The following is a 16,392-nucleotide window of genomic DNA, read 5'->3' as shown; positions in this document are numbered from 1 at the left end:
GCATGTGCAGCTCAGCTTCTCGTGACGCCAAAAAGTCTGTCTGTGCGGTGATTCTGCCGTGTATAAAACCCCCGTCTCTCTCGCCAACTTTTTCTTCACGGCTTCCACTGCAGAGACCTTCGAACTCTGCTGACCTGGAAGGCCTACCAACTTGAATTATCTCAAACCGGCAGAATGCACTTCCTGGGCGCCTTGCTCGCGGTGTTTGCAGCGGCAGAGCAATTTCAGGGCCAGAGAGCAAGCTAGGAGCTCCGATACGCAGTGATGGAGGACGTCAGCACTGTGGCAGCATAATGATTGCAAGGATATTCGGTGAACGAAGAACCACAGCGGTAGAAATTCAAACAGAAGTGCAGGTGGTGACAGTAAGACTGAGGAAAACGAACGCGCGAGACAGAGCAAGTAGAACAAAAAAACAAACAACAACGCAGTACCTACGTGGCAGACCAGGTGGACCTCAAGGTCACCAATGTGGGCGACTCGTTGTCGAAGCCTTGTCCGCCGACGCTGTCGCCTTTTATACCTGGGGTTCGTACCAGGGGGTCAACGCACCTGCAACCAGTCCCCATCACGCGTAGCCAGCGTCTGCCTGGACCTCTCAGCATGTGCAACCTGCCACCGCCGGGAGGTATAAAGGCGTCTCTTTGCCCCCTCCTCTTCGCTGTCACTCAGGCTTGGATGCGTCTTTGGCGTTACACATCCCACTCCATGCGATCCAACTAGCGCTGCGGAATCTTACCTAGAATTCGAAACTGTCTTTTTGTTTGGGACGCGGGTGTTGGACTTGCTTCGAGAGAGAAAAGGGGAGTGGAGCTTTGCTGGGCTGAGGGGTGCTGAGGGGCTCCGTTGAGGAATGATGGTGTTGATTGGCAGTCTGTAGTAAAGGAGGGGCGCAGCAGCGGAGGATCCCAAGGCGAATGAATCAAGAGACTAGACCCCGGGCAAGCGCCAGCGAAAACTACATCGCGGGATTCCTGGAGGTGCCTCCTTCAAGCTTGCGGCCAAAGAAGCAGTGTTCTGGTCCACAGGCTTTCGATTGATGATTGTAAGCTTCTTGGGAGATAAGTACATCACTTGGCCACACGTAGCCTCCAGGGAAGTCAGGTTTAAAACTGTCATTGATTTCCTCATGATTCCACTTCGACCCTCAATCACACGGCAGGCTTCCTGTCCGAGTGATGTCTTCAGCCCAGGGCGAAACTCACATGGCAGCCGGCATCCGATCTCAAAAATGACAATGTCATTAACCTCATCGCGCTCCTCTACGTGGCGCTCAATGAGGCGACGCCTCGGCATAATCCTGTTGCTGCCCACGAGACAGGCCTGTCTATCGCCGCGATTTCATTCAACGCCGAAGCCCATGCAAACAAGCCCGTACAGAGAATCCTCCTTTTGTCCGTCCACCCTCGCTCGCGTCGCTTCATTTTTCTCATATTTGCTCGCCGGGGAGCAGGTTGCTCTTGACGGCAAACATCTTGGCGCTGACGGCCGCCGTGAAGCCGTCCACCTGCCTGCTGTATTGCTCCACCTGCCTCGAGTTGAGCAGCGTCTCGAGCCTGCTCGGCTCCTGCGGCAGCTTGAAGAGGCGCTGCCACTCGTCCTCGGGCAGAGGCGCCTGCTTGGCCGCGACCCGCGCCGCGTTCTCCGCCTTGCGCTTCTGCTGCCACGCCGTGATCTTGGCCTGCTCGCGGCTCATCGAGCGCTGGTAGTACTGGTAGTTGTTGAGCTCGGTGTGGTGGTTCTCGATGCTGTCGAGGAGCAGGTCGCAGGTCTTCTCGAGGAACGGGTCGATGGAGAGCTCAAGAGAGTCGAAGTTGGGGTAAAGGGGCGCCTGGGGCTTGTTGGGGTCGGTGTTGAGTTCGGCAAGGTTCGAGGGGAACTTGAGCTCGTCCTTGGGAGGAGCCGAGGGAAGCTGGTGGAGCAGCGAGGTGAGGAGGTGGGAGTTGTGGACGGTGAGGGGAAGTTCGACCAGAATGTCCTGGTAGCGGAGGCCGCTCTTCTGGAGACTAAAAGCACGTTAGCTATGCTTTGAGACCTCAAATTCTTTGTGCTCACCTCTCGGTCGTGAATTTGCCCTCCTTGTACGACTGCATGAAAGCAGGCGACAGTCTGAAAGCCCTCAAGCTCAGAGCGCCCTGGGAGCTCCGGCTGACGTCGTGGACCAGGGCAACTGTCCGCTCGTTGAGCTCCTTTTGGTAGAAGAACTGGTTTTCGATGGTGTTGAGGTTGACAAAGTTGCCCATGTTGGTGCTGGTGTACCAGCCAACGTTGGATGCGTCGACATTGACCTCGCGGAGGAACTTGATCATCTCGTTCTGGTAAACAACGTTGGCCCTGGCGCGGGGAGCGGCGGCCGCCGCGTTGGAGGCATTGTCGTGAGAGGAGTTGTCCTGGGCCGGAACGTCGACGGTGGGGAAAGGGAAGCTGTTGGTGATTTCGAGGGTGCCGTTGACGTCCATGCCGACGAGCGAGCCGGTCGCGACGGTAGGGAAGCCCTGGCTGCAGTGCTTGATAATCTTCATGACCACGAGGGCCTCAACCTGCACCGCGCGGAGCGGCGAATCTTTCAGAAGGTCGGCCATGATTGTCGACGTGGGTATCGCGGTGGGCGTGGTGGTGTTGTCGCGCGCGCCGTGGTCCGTGGGACGAAATTCCAGAGTTTGGATGCGCCAAGACTTGAGCGTAAGCGAGCCGGGGTTCAAGGCGACGCGGAGGGGAATTTCAGCGAACTACTTATTGTCGAAATATGGCCTTCGTCTTTGGAGCACGAGAAACGACTTGAATGATCATCAGTGTCAAGGCTATGGGTGTTAAATTTTGGGCAGTCGAATCGTGGGTAGCAGCAGGCCGTTTTAGGTAACCCACAAGTCTCCGAGGACTACCCGAAGATTCACATAAAGGAACGGAACTTGATATTGAACCATAACCAGGCTCTAGAATTTAGTGGCCACGAAAGTGGTTTTGTATGAGATCCATACTAAGTGGACTTGTGCCGACCCAAAGCTTCCAAAACTCCGATCCATGCAACCCATCATTTTCTCGTCAACGCCGTGATCCGATTCTCAGTCCCTAGCGCATAGACGCCTGAGTGACGTATCTTGCGAAGCTCATGTCGTCTCCATGCGCGTCTCGGTCGTCTTTGAGGGCCTTTTGATATCTTGATTGGAGTCCACCGTCATCTTCGTCCTCCTCGAATTCGTCCGAATCCTCTTCCGGCGGCCCCATATCTTCGTCTTCCTCGTCTTCGATATCGCTCACCGTCTCCGGTTCCGCCTTCTTCTTGCCCTTGGATTTGGTTGGTTCCTTGTTGGAAGCACCACCAACACTCATGTCCTTCATCAGCCGGTCCAGCTCTTGCCCTCTCCGCGCCACCTTCTCCTTCTCTCTCTCCTCCCGCCTCCTCTCCAACTCCGGCTTGTAATCCCTCTCAAACTCTTCTGCCTTCTCCTGAACCGCCTCAAAGAATTCGTCCACGCCTTGTCCTGTCATCGAACTGACTCCAACGACGCTCAGGTGACGGTAGAATTCGTCCAGCATCAGGCTCATGCTGTTGAGTAGGCTTCCCATGTAGCCTGATCCGCCACCAATGGGACCCTCTCCGCCTTCAACACCGCCAAATCCGCCTCCATTCTCTTCCTCTCGCAAAGCTGCCTGGAAGGCCTCGAAGTCCGTCATCCATTCCTTTGCAAACTCGGCGTCCTGGACATCGGTCTTGTTCATCACCAGGATCATGGGAAGCTTGGTCTTGTAGAGGATCGAGCAAGCGTAGAGCATGTTACTCATGAAGGTGCTTGTCGAAGTAGTGCGAGGCGTGTCGATAACGTAGGCAATGACGGTCGGGAAGCTGGAAGCAAGACTGCCCAGAAGAATATCGCCGGATGCGCTCCACACGAAGACTTCAATCTGGCCGGGCGTATCGACGAGGATGTGCTTGATGGGTTTTGCTGGCGCAGCAACAGGCTCGCCTTGAGCATTGGTAGGCGGCGGTGGCGGCGGCGCCGTGCGCTTCTCGAGGAGGCCGAGGATTTGGTCCACCTTGGTTGCGAAAAGGTTCAACGAAGTGATGATGCCGCCGTTCGGGCCCAAGTTGTACTGCTTCATGACTTCTTTGTAGTTGACAGAGTCGCGAATATCAATGTTGCTATCGAAAGGTACATTCCGGACGGCAGGATCCAGGTTGATAACGTATGGAGGCTCTTTTTTCGCGTGAAGGTGACTGTTGATGCGCTGCATGAAGGTCGTCTTGCCGCTGCCGGCCATGCCGACACAGACGATTGTGACGGGCTTTTCCGAGGATGTCGTCGCCATGATATCTGCTAACTTGGCTTGATCGTGCGACGGAGATGTAGCGTCGAGGATGTTTGGAGAGAAAGTTGTGTAGGTGGGGTGCAGTGACGAGCGACGTCAGAAAATCTCGGCGCTATGATGTCGCCGCGGGGGAGCGCGTCTCCTCCGCGCAACACCAGCTCCACAACCACCATGGCTCTCGAAGATTTTGAGCGTGAGCTCGCCGAGAGCAAGGCACAAGAATCGCAGAAAAAGAGGCACCGCAGCCGCAGCCGCGATAGAGAGCGCCGCGACAAGGTAATTCAATTCGTCACCAACCCTCCAACCCAGCTGGATTGTTCTGTGTAGCACACGCTGACTTGCAACAGGATGATGAGAGGAGTCATCGCCACCACCATCACTCTTCCAGGCACCATCGCTCGAGAGAAGACGAAGACGAATCGAGCCATAGGCATAAGCGCTCCCGGCGCGAGAGGGACGACGATCTTGAGCATGAACACCGATCCTCGCGACACAAGGAGAGCAGACATCGATCTTCGAGACATTCCCGGGATGACGAGCGCGACCGTGAGAATCGCTCCTCTAGACGCCACCGCAGTGAAAAAGACCGATCCAAGTCGCCGGCTGCGGACGAGGATGAAGAATACGCGCGTTGGGCAGAACAGGGCGATGGGGACAAACCAACAGAGGATGCCGTCGACAAGCCTAGTGTTGAAGGTGCAGACTTAAAGCGCGACTCGTGGATGGAAGCTCCCTCCGCTTTGGATGTGGATTACGTTAATAGGAGGAAAGAGCCCGAGCCGGACAATAAGGCTACAAAGAAAGACTTCGAGCTGAAGATTCATGAAAAAGAACTCAACCAGCACCTGCGGGATCTCGAAGAGGGTGTCGAGGAACATGTCCCGGAGGATGAGCCTGCGCAGCATGAAGTCAGCTACACTTTTGGTGACAATGGCTCTCAATGGCGAATGTCGAAGCTCAAGAATGTGTACCGGGAAGCCAAGGAATCTGGCCGTCCAGTTGATGAAGTTGCCTCGGATAGGTTTGGAAGTCTGAGAGACTTTGATGACGCTCGAGAAGAAGAAAATGAGCTTGATCGGCGCAAAATGTATGGACCAGACTACGTTGGAAAGGAGAAACCTAGCGGAGAGCTCTTCCAAGAGCGAAAACTTAATGCTGGGATTCGAAGGCGCAGCGCTCATGAAGAAGAAGACCAAGATGCACCAGATCTGCCTCAAGGACAAATCATGGAGGAAAAGCCGGCCCCTGCTACAACTGCTGTATTGGATCAGACAGCTCTCAACAAGCTCAAGGCCAAGATGATGAAGGCGAAGCTCAGAGGAGCACCAGAAGCCGCTTCTATTGAAGCTGAGTACAATGAGGCCATTGCTGCTGCCGCCAACCGCAAGGAGCCAGAAGTCGTTGTGCTGGGTGCCGCCGAAAATCGTCTTCTAGCCAGCAGGAAGGGCGAAGTCACAGAGCTTACCAATAAGAGGGGCAGGGAAAGAGGTCTGGTCAAGGAAAACGAAGATATGAGCATCGAGGACATGGTCCGACAAGAAAAGAGGACCAAAGGACAAACGGGAGGAGAGGGCTACCGGCTGGCTGAACGCATTGCAAAAGACACCAAGTTCACAGACGACTTGGATTACATGGATGAAAACGCCAACAAGCTTGCCAAGCACGTTCAAAAGTCAGGCGTTAACCTCCGGAATGTCGCCATCGAAGATTTCCAAAAGATGAATCGCATTCTGGACAGTTGTCCGCTCTGTCACCACGAAGACTCGGAAACGCCACCCGTGGCTCCTGTAGTCTCTCTTGGTACCAGAGTCTTCTTGACGCTGCCCACTGAGCCAGAGATTAGCGAAGGCGGTGCGTGCATCGTTCCTATCCAGCATCGCTTCAACCTCTTGGAGTGCGATGACGATGAATGGGAGGAAATACGGGTAAGTCATGTCAGTCAAGCTATTCGAATACTCCTGACAATGACGGTAGAATTTTATGAAATCCCTCACTCGCATGTACCACGACCAGGGCCGCGACGTGGTCTTTTACGAAAATGCAGCAACGCCAGAACGCAAGCGACACGCAGCCATGATGGCCGTCCCCATCCCATACTCCCTCGGCGAAACAGCGCCAGCCTTCTTCCGCGAAGCCATTCTCGCGGCCGATGAGGAGTGGACACAGCACAAGAAGCTGATCAACACGCAGCAAAAGGCTCGCGAGGGCATGGGCCGCATGGCTTTCCGCCGCAGCATTGCCAAGCAGATGCCCTACTTCCACGCCTGGTTTGACCTGGATGGCGGGCTGGGCCACATTGTCGAAGATGCAAACCGCTGGCCCAAGGGCGACTTGTTTGCGCGAGAGCTGCTCGGTGGCATGTTGGATTTGGGCCCGGATGTCATCAAGAGGCAGGGCCGGTGGCATAGGAATGACAGGCGCGTGGATGGCTTCAGGAAGAAGTGGCGGAAGTTTGACTGGACGAGGGTGCTGACTGACGGTTAAGGCAGCCCAGATCTGTATTACTACTTTTACTGACCAACTTGCGGTCTCAAGTTTGGGATTGCCGTGTCCAACGGCGTTACTCAAGTACAAAAGTGCGGTGTATCGGCTGTAGTTCTGCCCACCTTTTGAGGACGATGAATCCAGTACCAATTCGACGATGTACACCATCTTTCTCGGCGGACTCGATGGCTAGAACTCTTACGACTGCCGTTGCGCGGTTGATGTAGAAACTTCCAGGTATCTGGTCAACAAATTGCTCATATTTGCGCTCGAGATTTACAGGGAAGGCTGTACTTCGTCCCTCTGACAAAATCGTCAACTTCTTTTCGAAGGCACATGCAAGAGCCAAGAAGCGGATCTTGCCCGGAGCTTCTCCTCGGCCATGTGGAACATCGAAGAAACCAGCACCAACCACGTCGGTTCCATCAAGTATCCGATAACGCTCTATGTCTGTGTCTTCTCCTTCGTCGAAAAAGTGCTGGACGCTGAGATTCGCAGTTTGAGAGAGCACCAGAATGCGTCCATGTCTCAGGGCAAGTCGTTTTTGGTGTTCAGAAAACAATCTCAAGTGCAAGGGCTGCGTTTGGCCTGGTTCCATACCTCGGCAAGCTTCCCAGAAACTCTTATTCGAGGGCCATCTTCTCTTGAAAGCGGATCGGAAACCTAGGGAAGTCCAATCCATATCGGCAACTTCGAGTCCGGGCGGTGTCGTTAGCATGCAGCCGTGTCTGCAAGATTCAACTGCAGTAGGAATTTGAAAACGCCGCAAGTGAAATGGTGAAACCCAACCCAACGGAGTACGGTATTGTATCTCGAAAGAGAAGTCTGAAGGCCTGGGCCATGTCATGGATATGTTTTCGTGCTGGTCAGAATCGACGAAAGCCCAAGATGCGACAGAAATGGTTGGATTTGGATTAAAGGTTGATTTCCCTGTCACCGACGCCCAAGACCAGCTTGGGAAGCTCTTGCGACGTTTTCTTGAAGTGCCGATCGGGCACCATGCGATTGCTTCATCAAAGGCATTTGTGGGAAGACCGAACTTATGATATTGGCCAAACAAATGACAGAAAACACCAGCGAAGGCTTTCAGGATATCGTTCTCGTCACTGAGTTCCCGCCCGGTATACACGTAAACAGCCTGGCGATAAGTAAGCTTGTGGTAACCGGGATCTCGATGGAAGGCGGCATTGGGAAGATAACTCGGCTTCGCCGAGTGAGAATTTGGACCTTTGCCGTCAAATATGGCATCTTCAGCGATGAAATAGATGAGTCGGCGAGAGAGCATAGCCTCCTGGTACGTCCAGCCGCGATTCTCCCATTTCGTCTCCTTGAACGAGTTTCTCTGACCGTTCCAAGAACTTAGCACGAAATGGTCAGAGACGCCACGTAGACCATGCCCTGCATCTGCACCTTCGTGAGCTATAAGGGTGACGAATGCATGGCTGTAGATACGACCCATTTCGTCGATATGAATCTGCTTTGTGCCGTCGGGGTCATCTTGAAGAATGCATAACCGATCCACCCAGAGGTACCTTTGGCCCAATCTGCGACACGCAATCATTGCATCTCGGATTGTTGCTGGTAATCCTGGGTCGTCAAGTGCCCCAGCCTTTGAGAGCATCTCAATATTTGCGGTTGCCGCCTGAAATCCACTGACGTCGCCCCAGACGTAACTCAGACAGCTGTAGTCTCGCGGTGTTCGGATTCGAACCACATTCTGGTGTTCGACATCAATGAGGCGAAATCCCTGGGGTAGCGGATCCAGTTTAGGTGGCGATGTGTCCTCATTCAAGAATGATATCAAAGCCTTCCAGTTGATCAGAGGTTGATAAGAGGGAGGATTCTCAAAAGCTGGTCTTGGGGATCCGGGTGGGCGAGTGGGAGGATCAATAGCAAGCAATGATGAGCGAGCAGATTGAGTGAACGAGTGCTGCCTATTGTGAGCATAGGCATGTTGACAGTTCAGTACCGGTCCACAGCCGACCATGTTGTGATAGGGAAATGGCAGCTGTAAAGTCGAGGACACGAAGTGGATGAGAAGTCGCTGAGGCTGATGGAAAACCAGCCCACTAGCATTGCTGACATTGCGGCCACGTGCGGTTTTCGCCCCCACCTCTATCACCCCTGACGTGGGATAGCGAGGGCCTATCACATCACACCTTGAGCCGCTGCCCCTGAAAAGGTAACTGTCAGCAAGAAGGCCTAGCGATTGCTTCTTGTGCATGGACGTTCCCACCACTCGGATGCTCCCATCACTCAGACGCTCCCTTCACGCGGACGCTCCCTTCATGCGGATGTGCCCCTTGCGTGGATATTCTAGTATTTATATTGACAATTCCGTCAGTCTTCTCACTTGTCCACATTGCGCCGGCTGGAATTCATGAGTAAAGGCAGAAAGTTAAAAGGAGTGTGCGCTGCCGGGTCAACTTTGTGATCTGTGAACGTCGTCCAGCTTAACTCACTCTGTTCTTCTGAACCAGATGGGATACCTGTTGACTCACTCGAACTTGGTTGTGCGTGGCTTTCTTTCGGAGCCTAGATTTGCGGCAGAGGCAGCAACGTGGTCTATAGGCATCAAGATTTAACGATGACGAGATAGAGGCGCTGCCTTAGATGTTGTTCATGAAGACTGTTGCCACAAGTTCATTGCACAATTTTGTTCGTGTTAAGTTCAATCTGTTTTCGGTTCCCATCCGAACTCCTAGGGAAAATAGCTTGCAATCTGACAGCCGCGGCACAGCGCAGTCGGGCCCAGCGCAGACGAGCCTCGTGCAAGTCAGCCAGAAGAACAAAGTTTTCTTACATCTCAACGCCCAAAACATCCAACAGACCCTTCTCCTTCAAATTCAGCTCGTCATTGACCTTCCTCCATAGGCGACACCGACAATCCGGGTCGAGGATGTGCGGCATCGGCTCGTCCTCCCAGATGCGATGCCAATACCTCCCACCGCCTCTCCCGCCCTCTTGTCCGACGCCCTGAACCTTCGGGTCCGGTCCAGCCTCCGGGGCAGTCGCCGCGTTGACAAGCGCCAGCCCGCCCTGCTGCTGCGAAATGCCGTACCTCCAGACGTAGTATTTGAGCAACAGTTGCTTGATTGGGCGCATGAACGAGGCATAGTTCATATTCCACAGGCCCGAGAAGACGTAGCCGGGGTGCACGCCTTGGACGGTGATGTGCTTATACTGCTCGTGTTGAAGTAGCCGACGCTGCAGCTCCGCTTGCCAGATTTGCATGAAAAGCTTATTGTTTCGGTAGTAGAGGATGCCCGAGGGCCCGCACATGCCGATGTCGCCGTTGCAGTCTTCAAGATTGAAGGTGCCCAGGTAGTGGAAGCAGCTCGTCGTGCAAATGATGCGGGGTGCAGTCGCCTTGGCAATCGCTGGGAGCAGACGAAGAGTAAGCAAGACGTGAGAGAGGAAGTTGACCTATGATTCGGCGTTAGTGAAGGAGTTACAACACACAAACTCAGTCAAGACTTGCCTGATGGAAAATCTCGAGCCCATCTTTGGTTCTGATCATCTCGTGACCGCCTGGGTTGTCCCCGATACCAGCATTATTGCAGAGAATGTCGAGCGGTCGTCCAGTGTCAAGCCAACGCTGGGCGAACTTGTCCACAGTCTCGAGGTCTGCCATGTCGATTTGCCAATATTCAACTTCCGATTTTTCGTACCCGGCGTCTCGTGCAGCCTGGATGCATGTGGCGGCCACGCTTTCAGGATGCTCCTCGGTTGGACGTGGTTCCCGGCAGGCGAGGATAATGTTGGCACCCCAGGAGGCCATCGTGAGAGCCGCTTCACGCCCAATGCCGCTGTTGGAACCGCTGATGATGACCCATTTTCCGGACAGGTCGGCTGTTGGAATCGAAACTGTGCTGTTGTCGTTCATCCCCCGATAGTTCTTGGCCGCGATCCATTCGATGGGAGGCAGGTCGAAATTCAGGGGAGCTTCATAGGGCACATTGTTAATGTCGTTCTTCGGGTCCTTCTTGGCCGGTTCAGTTTGCTTGGAGTCCGCCATTGTGAAGGGTGATTTGAGAAGAGGTAAGAATAATGACGAAAGTGGATGTACAAGAGGAACTTGAAGAGGAGAACTTAGGTATATCGACGACCAACACACCGGCGCCAAGGCCTTCGCAGGGGAGCAGACCTTGATTTCGGGAGACTGCAAGACATCAAGTAGACAACTAGGGGGCCGAGCCGTAGGTAGATTGTTGTCTCAATCCCCAGAATCGCACTGTTTCTGAACGCGAGAAGTGACATGTTGAATTTTGAGCACCAGGCCGACTTGACAACACCGTAAAAGCAAGCGTGGATGTCCGCTTTCTTCACAAATCTCTTGTTAAGACGCTCAAAAATGGAAAGCATCAGTGTCGACGAACGCTTGGAGGAAGGATGAGTATCCGACTGTCCATCTATCTGAGCCATTGGCAAGGATATCAATGGTAACGTTTGGAGTACTGGTTAGGGTGATCGGATTGATCGATTTGAAACATAGTGGCTCGGCAGAGATATTCAGGTAGAGCCGAGAAGGTTGGTACGCATTTCAAGTGGACTTGTAGCCGCGGAAGAATATTTTGCGACTGTCGCGACACGAATTCGGTGCAGGTAGCTGCCTGGTGGCCGGTTCACTGATGGAACGTGTAGTGATGTCGCATTGGGGTCTTCCCTGCAATTCATGTGCGTTGGTGATAAGCTTAGGTATGACGGCAAGCTGGAGCTGGCAGGTGCTGCTAGACAGGGATGGCTTCTCCTTGGCTGTCGGAGGTGCTGCGGAGGACTCAGGCTCGGGTCAGTCCTCGATACGGTAATGTTGAATCTGAGCAGTCTGGGGACTTCGACCCATTGCAAGCTCAAAGTCATGTTGAGAGGATGAAAGGCTCTCCGCCATGGGACACAGTGCATAATAGAAAATGTGTTTTCGTTGTTGGGATGTTGAATTGCAGGACGCAGCTCGAAGGTTGGTGAAAGCCAGCGTGTTGAAGTTCGTAGCCGAAGCATGGGAAGTAGAAGTGCAGCAATCGCGACATGTGTCCCGTGTTGTTGAAGTGATGAGAGGGGAACCAAGGAAGGTCGTTGAGTTTAAAGTGGTAAGCGAGAGATCCCAGCGTCGATCATTAGTAGCGTGATGGCGCGTCTCCCCCAAAGTCCAGTCGGCCTCCGCTCAACAGCGGCTTCGGACTTTACCAACCCCTCCACTGACACCGCCGCCCTCTCGCAGCGTCCAAGCCACAGTGCAGACACGTCTGGTACTATGGCTCACAATTGACGCCAGTCGCCCTGCCGGCTTTCACATATATGAGTGCGTTTCAGAACGCCCAGGCACCTACGGAACAACTTCGTCTCTAATCCACCACCGACAAACAGGTCTGCGTCCAGCTGGAAACTAGCAAGACGCTGCCATCACATCCTTCTATTCATCGCCCCTCATTCTCGGCTCCTTGACCGCTCCGACTTACGCTCCTTCCTACCCGGCATTCTTATCATCTTCCCGCCATGACGTCCCGTTCGCTCATGGAGGCCATCGATTACGCCGACCCTGACAGGCTTCGCCTTACCCTGAAGAACATTTGCGAGAGATCAGCGATTGCGCGCGACCTTGTTGGCATCGAGTTGCTGGTTGATTCTAGGAGCAGCAGCGAAGATGTTCCCTTTGGGTACGAGGCGCACCAGGTCGCTCCAGCCGTCATCTCCATCGCGCCACCCATGGGCAGGAAGGCCAGTTCGCCGAACAAAAGACCGTTTATCCGTTATTCGATTTGTGGAACATGCGGAAAGGAATTCGAGACGTTGCATAATAATCATGGCGATTGCACGTGGCACGAGGGTTAGCTTGACATGGTGCAACCGTGGCGGAAACGCGCTGACAATAGCATAGGATACCTCGAAGCCGACATTGAAAACGAACTCTGGGACGATCACTGCGAAGACACTTTCGGACTTGTCGACAGAGAGCGTCATCGGCAGGAAAATCCAAACGGTTGGGTATGGAGTGGCTGCGGTTGTCGTGGCGACTCGCCAGCCTGTCGGAGAGGACCACACACCGCACGCGATGTGTCCTGCAAGAAACTGAGAGTAGATTCATGAGGCTCGCGCAAGGGCTTCGCGAGAGGAGCGCAACGGGAACGGCGGAATGCTTTTTACATTCCAATCACCTTACGACCCCTCCGATGCCGTACGTTGCACACCAAAGCAATGACCCGGGATGACTGCATTGGATTATGGCGTTTAATCAGGCTTGGCGATTGCAAAAGCGGCGAACTGGGAATTTTTCCTTGGCTCGAATGTGGATTTGTGGTCCTGCTGACTCCAAGATCCTAGCACCAAGAAAACTGGTGGATCGCAACAGCGGTCTTGTTCGAAATGAGGCTGGTCAGTTGAGGTCCAGATGGATTCGAGAGAGGTGATTGGAGTCGCGACCTGATCGGCAGAAGGAAGATTGAAAAACCAAAGAAATCCTTGTACTCTTTCACGCGCAAAGTCAACGCGGCAAGGCCCGAGACTTATCCAAAACTTTTGCAGCAGATCATTGTCTTACACTGCTTATCAGCTGCCAGGGGACCAAGAAACCGTCAACCTTGCTGCTTCTATCATCAACAACCAAACGTGTGACCAGATTGGGAATTACCATGGGCTTTTTTGGTACAACGTTGTACATTCCTCGCATGTGATGCTGGCTCATGTCAGAGTGTCTAAACATGGGAAGTAGCAAACTAGGCGCTGCCATTCTCTGCTACTTTATCAGTGGGTTTGCTGCGCAACTGCGCTCGACCTGTTCGCCCACGGTTTGTCCACGATCCGTTCAGGGAGCGCGCATTTCCTCCGCTGATCCTCCTCGAACATTCAACGCATACATTCCTGCAGATAAGGTTCTGTGCCGGCATGTAATTTAGAGCTTCCGAGGCCAGAGAAAGACAGGATCGCAGCCAAAACTTGGATAGACACAAAGGATTGTGACATCTCAATCGAGAGCTCCGAGTGGGAAACAATAGTCTCGCTTAATACACAACCGTGTGTGCATACAGACCACAGGGAGTTTGTGGAAGTCATAAAGACGGGAACGAACTGTCGACACTGTCGTCTTTGAGCCTAGCTCCCGATTGCGACCCTAATGCCGTCTCTCTTAACGTCTCTCAGCCCATGTTGAAATTCAAAAACTTGTTGAGCAAGTGCGACGCATTTGTCAAGCGGTTCTCTTGTCTCCGTTGTCAGCGCGCCAAAGGCCAAATTCCTTCGAATGGAAACAAGGCACCCATCGTCCCGATTGTTGCCGTACCAGACACTCTCGAACCCGTTGTGTGCGCAGTCTGCAGGAAATGTGATGGACGATTCGACTCCAGACACTTCAACGCCAAGACCTGTCTTCGGCATACCGGTAGCTCAAGTTCAAGGAGAATGATGAAGCACAGGCTTACGTTCGCCAGGTCAACTTGCACCAAATTGGTACTGCGGGTTCTGGGACGATACGGACTTGGACGTCGACACTCCCTACATGAGAGGCATATACCCAGAAGGATTCGAGTGGACTTGCTGTGGTCAAGATGGAGAGTCAAAAGGTTGCACAGCTGACTATCATGAGGCCGACTCCGAAGCTTGGGCAGGCAATTCTCAAAAGTTGGGCTCGAAATTTTAAGACGACCACCATGCGATCTCTTAGCAGTGCGTAACCGGGATTCGAGATTCTGGACCGCTAGATCTCTGTGGCAGCACCAAGACGTCGCAGTGAAGGAGACCTTTTACCCTTCCCAATTGGGCAATGTATTCGGTCCGAAGCTGGAACTGTTGTCCAATCTGCAAAAACTCCACGGCGTAGAGCAACGCTTCCAAAACAACAGTGTCAAACTGTCGAGCTGCATCGATTGGATCGTCTCCGTCCCGCGTCAATCGCTTTCTTGGCCACATCCGAAACTCGAATCCCCTCGCTTCTGCACGCCTCGTTGCCTTCGAGTTTCTTCGCTTCCGCAATTTCTTTCGATACGCGCTAGCCCACGCGTCGCTTGTCTTACGCGTTGCGTTCGCGGTCCTTCAATCCTAGTACCTTGACCATTATCGCGAAGCTGTTCCTGCTCTCACAGCCGCACTTCACCATCATGTTGACTCAGGCGGAAATGGAAGAAATGTGACAGAACGAATTGCCGGTCGAGACCGTCCTGTATCGCTACATGGATCGATGGCTTGGTGACTGGTACAAACTGGTCGGCATGTCAAAGCTGTTCATCTCGTACTTCAAGCGCGGGGACGAGCAGCGTCTGGAGATACTCCACGCAAAAGCGCTCATCGTGTTTCAAAACGTTGCTTCCGAAGCCATGAGAACGAGGTTACAAGAAAATCTTGATCATGAGAACGTAGACGACGTGTCGGAATCTGGTGATTCAGGGTACAATTCTACCTCCTCTGAAGATGACGTTTTATCGGACGACGAGACAGAAGCAGGAGACACGCAACCGGACCCCGATGAGGATGACTTGTCAAACAAAGCAGACCAAACTCGGCACGCGATAAAGATGTTGAAAGATGCCTACCTTTCAATGACAAGGGCCATTGTGCGCTGGGACCTCTTTGATGTCGACCAGGGTCATGGAATGACGGCTTCTTGCCTCACGAATGACATTTTCGAAGAGTTGGTGAATCAACGGAAGAATGGAGAAGAGCTTGACCGACGCGTGTCCTCCGCCAGTGATCTGGGCAGCGACTCGAGCAGTGACTCTTCACAACACGCCGTTGACGACGACAGCAGCGAATCTGAGGTCGAGGGGTCAGAGATCGAGAGTTCCGACGAAGGGAGTACGGAATATTCATCGTCGCCTCTGTGTACAGAATCGACAACCGACGACACCGACGACGTCCAAAGCGAATGGCCCTCTTCCCCACCTGAAAGCATCGAATCCTTAGAGCGCGATAAAAGTTCGTACACGAAATGCACCCATGCTAACAAGGAACTCTGCCAATAGAACCGCGCCTGCAGATTACCAAACAGAGGGAGAAGAGAGCACCACTTCATTGCTACGCGGCCACGGAGAAGACGCGCTGCATGACTTCCCCTCTAACCCTTGCAAGCACAGGAACACGGATGCGTCGGACCTGTCTCTGCCGCAAAAGGCACCGTTTGGGCGGTGGAGCGGTCAGGCTTACAGCATCACGTCGAGGCGCGTGCAACCCGACCGCGCTTCTTGTCGGTGTGGGTGCTGCTACTACTACTACTGCGCCTGGCCCAATGCAGTCAGTTATAGTGCGCTCCAACTTCGAACGTCGGCCGGAGGTTGTTGCATTCTTCGTTGTTTCAGATGCTGCAGGTGAATGTGGTGCATCTGCAAGGGCGGAGGCGGTGGGTGAGCGCTGTGGTTTGTTTCTCCTTGTTGAGTCCCTTCTCACACAATTTCTGTCCGACTTTGTTCTGCTTGGTTTGAACGACTCAGTCAAGCGCATGTCAAAGCACTGTTGGAGTAAGACGCAGAAATGTATGAGCTTCTTGCAATTTGAATATCGAGCCGGTCTTTATTGACGTGCTTGCAGAGTTGCAGGACTCACCGCTTCTGTCGTCTACCATCTACTATGACATGATCACCATGAACCCTGTCCAACTGGTGGTTAAAGTACGCGACA

The 16,392-nt window shown here is 53.4% G+C and overlaps 8 protein-coding genes across 8 annotated transcripts; 4 read left to right on the top strand and 4 right to left on the bottom strand.

Annotated features, from left to right (window-relative positions):
• Positions 1 to 1,429: 1,429 nt before the first annotated feature.
• J3D65DRAFT_603659 (uncharacterized protein) lies at positions 1,430 to 2,582 on the bottom strand (the record flags this gene model as incomplete). The annotated part of the gene is made up of 2 exons (XM_066798227.1): positions 1,430 to 2,006; positions 2,056 to 2,582. The coding sequence occupies 2 exons, from the start codon at positions 2,580 to 2,582 to the stop codon at positions 1,430 to 1,432; spliced, it is 1,104 nt and encodes a 367-aa protein (XP_066654274.1).
• A 263-nt stretch (positions 2,583 to 2,845) lies between these two features.
• Positions 2,846 to 4,387, bottom strand: J3D65DRAFT_626486 (putative ATP binding protein). The gene has a single exon (XM_066800444.1). It carries the CDS (start codon positions 4,306 to 4,308, stop codon positions 3,070 to 3,072), a length of 1,239 nt encoding a protein of 412 aa, XP_066654273.1. The 5' UTR covers positions 4,309 to 4,387; the 3' UTR covers positions 2,846 to 3,069.
• Positions 4,388 to 4,468: 81 nt separating this feature from the next.
• On the top strand, positions 4,469 to 6,800 carry J3D65DRAFT_626484 (putative cell cycle control protein). The gene is made up of 3 exons (XM_066800443.1): positions 4,469 to 4,584; positions 4,656 to 6,233; positions 6,283 to 6,800. Exons 1-3 carry the CDS (start codon positions 4,480 to 4,482, stop codon positions 6,790 to 6,792), a joined length of 2,193 nt encoding a protein of 730 aa, XP_066654272.1. The 5' UTR covers positions 4,469 to 4,479; the 3' UTR covers positions 6,793 to 6,800.
• A 30-nt stretch (positions 6,801 to 6,830) lies between these two features.
• On the bottom strand, positions 6,831 to 8,828 carry J3D65DRAFT_391974 (heterokaryon incompatibility protein-domain-containing protein). Its single transcript, XM_066795851.1, has one exon. It carries the CDS (start codon positions 8,777 to 8,779, stop codon positions 6,869 to 6,871), a length of 1,911 nt encoding a protein of 636 aa, XP_066654271.1. The 5' UTR covers positions 8,780 to 8,828; the 3' UTR covers positions 6,831 to 6,868.
• A 490-nt stretch (positions 8,829 to 9,318) lies between these two features.
• Positions 9,319 to 11,057, bottom strand: J3D65DRAFT_391965 (uncharacterized protein). The gene is made up of 2 exons (XM_066795850.1): positions 10,274 to 11,057; positions 9,319 to 10,218 (listed from the first exon to the last, which is right to left on the bottom strand). The coding sequence occupies exons 1-2, from the start codon at positions 10,808 to 10,810 to the stop codon at positions 9,592 to 9,594; spliced, it is 1,164 nt and encodes a 387-aa protein (XP_066654270.1). The 5' UTR covers positions 10,811 to 11,057; the 3' UTR covers positions 9,319 to 9,591.
• Positions 11,058 to 12,172: 1,115 nt separating this feature from the next.
• Positions 12,173 to 13,173, top strand: J3D65DRAFT_391915 (uncharacterized protein). The gene is made up of 2 exons (XM_066795847.1): positions 12,173 to 12,616; positions 12,668 to 13,173. The coding sequence occupies exons 1-2, from the start codon at positions 12,286 to 12,288 to the stop codon at positions 12,874 to 12,876; spliced, it is 540 nt and encodes a 179-aa protein (XP_066654269.1). The 5' UTR covers positions 12,173 to 12,285; the 3' UTR covers positions 12,877 to 13,173.
• A 685-nt stretch (positions 13,174 to 13,858) lies between these two features.
• On the top strand, positions 13,859 to 14,687 carry J3D65DRAFT_391917 (uncharacterized protein). The gene is made up of 2 exons (XM_066795848.1): positions 13,859 to 14,164; positions 14,214 to 14,687. The coding sequence occupies exons 1-2, from the start codon at positions 13,930 to 13,932 to the stop codon at positions 14,420 to 14,422; spliced, it is 444 nt and encodes a 147-aa protein (XP_066654268.1). The 5' UTR covers positions 13,859 to 13,929; the 3' UTR covers positions 14,423 to 14,687.
• J3D65DRAFT_391942 (uncharacterized protein) lies at positions 14,557 to 15,766 on the top strand. The gene has a single exon (XM_066795849.1). The coding sequence runs from the start codon at positions 14,952 to 14,954 to the stop codon at positions 15,738 to 15,740; it is 789 nt and encodes a 262-aa protein (XP_066654267.1). The 5' UTR covers positions 14,557 to 14,951; the 3' UTR covers positions 15,741 to 15,766.
• The last annotated feature ends 626 nt before the right edge of the window (positions 15,767 to 16,392 follow it).

Source organism: Phyllosticta citribraziliensis, assembly GCF_038025025.1.
Source record: "Phyllosticta citribraziliensis strain CPC 17464 chromosome Unknown J3D65scaffold_7, whole genome shotgun sequence".
Classification (NCBI taxonomy): domain Eukaryota; kingdom Fungi; phylum Ascomycota; class Dothideomycetes; order Botryosphaeriales; family Phyllostictaceae; genus Phyllosticta; species Phyllosticta citribraziliensis.
The sequence above is the reverse complement of the archived record's forward strand: the minus strand, read 5'-3'. Positions and strand labels throughout refer to the sequence as shown.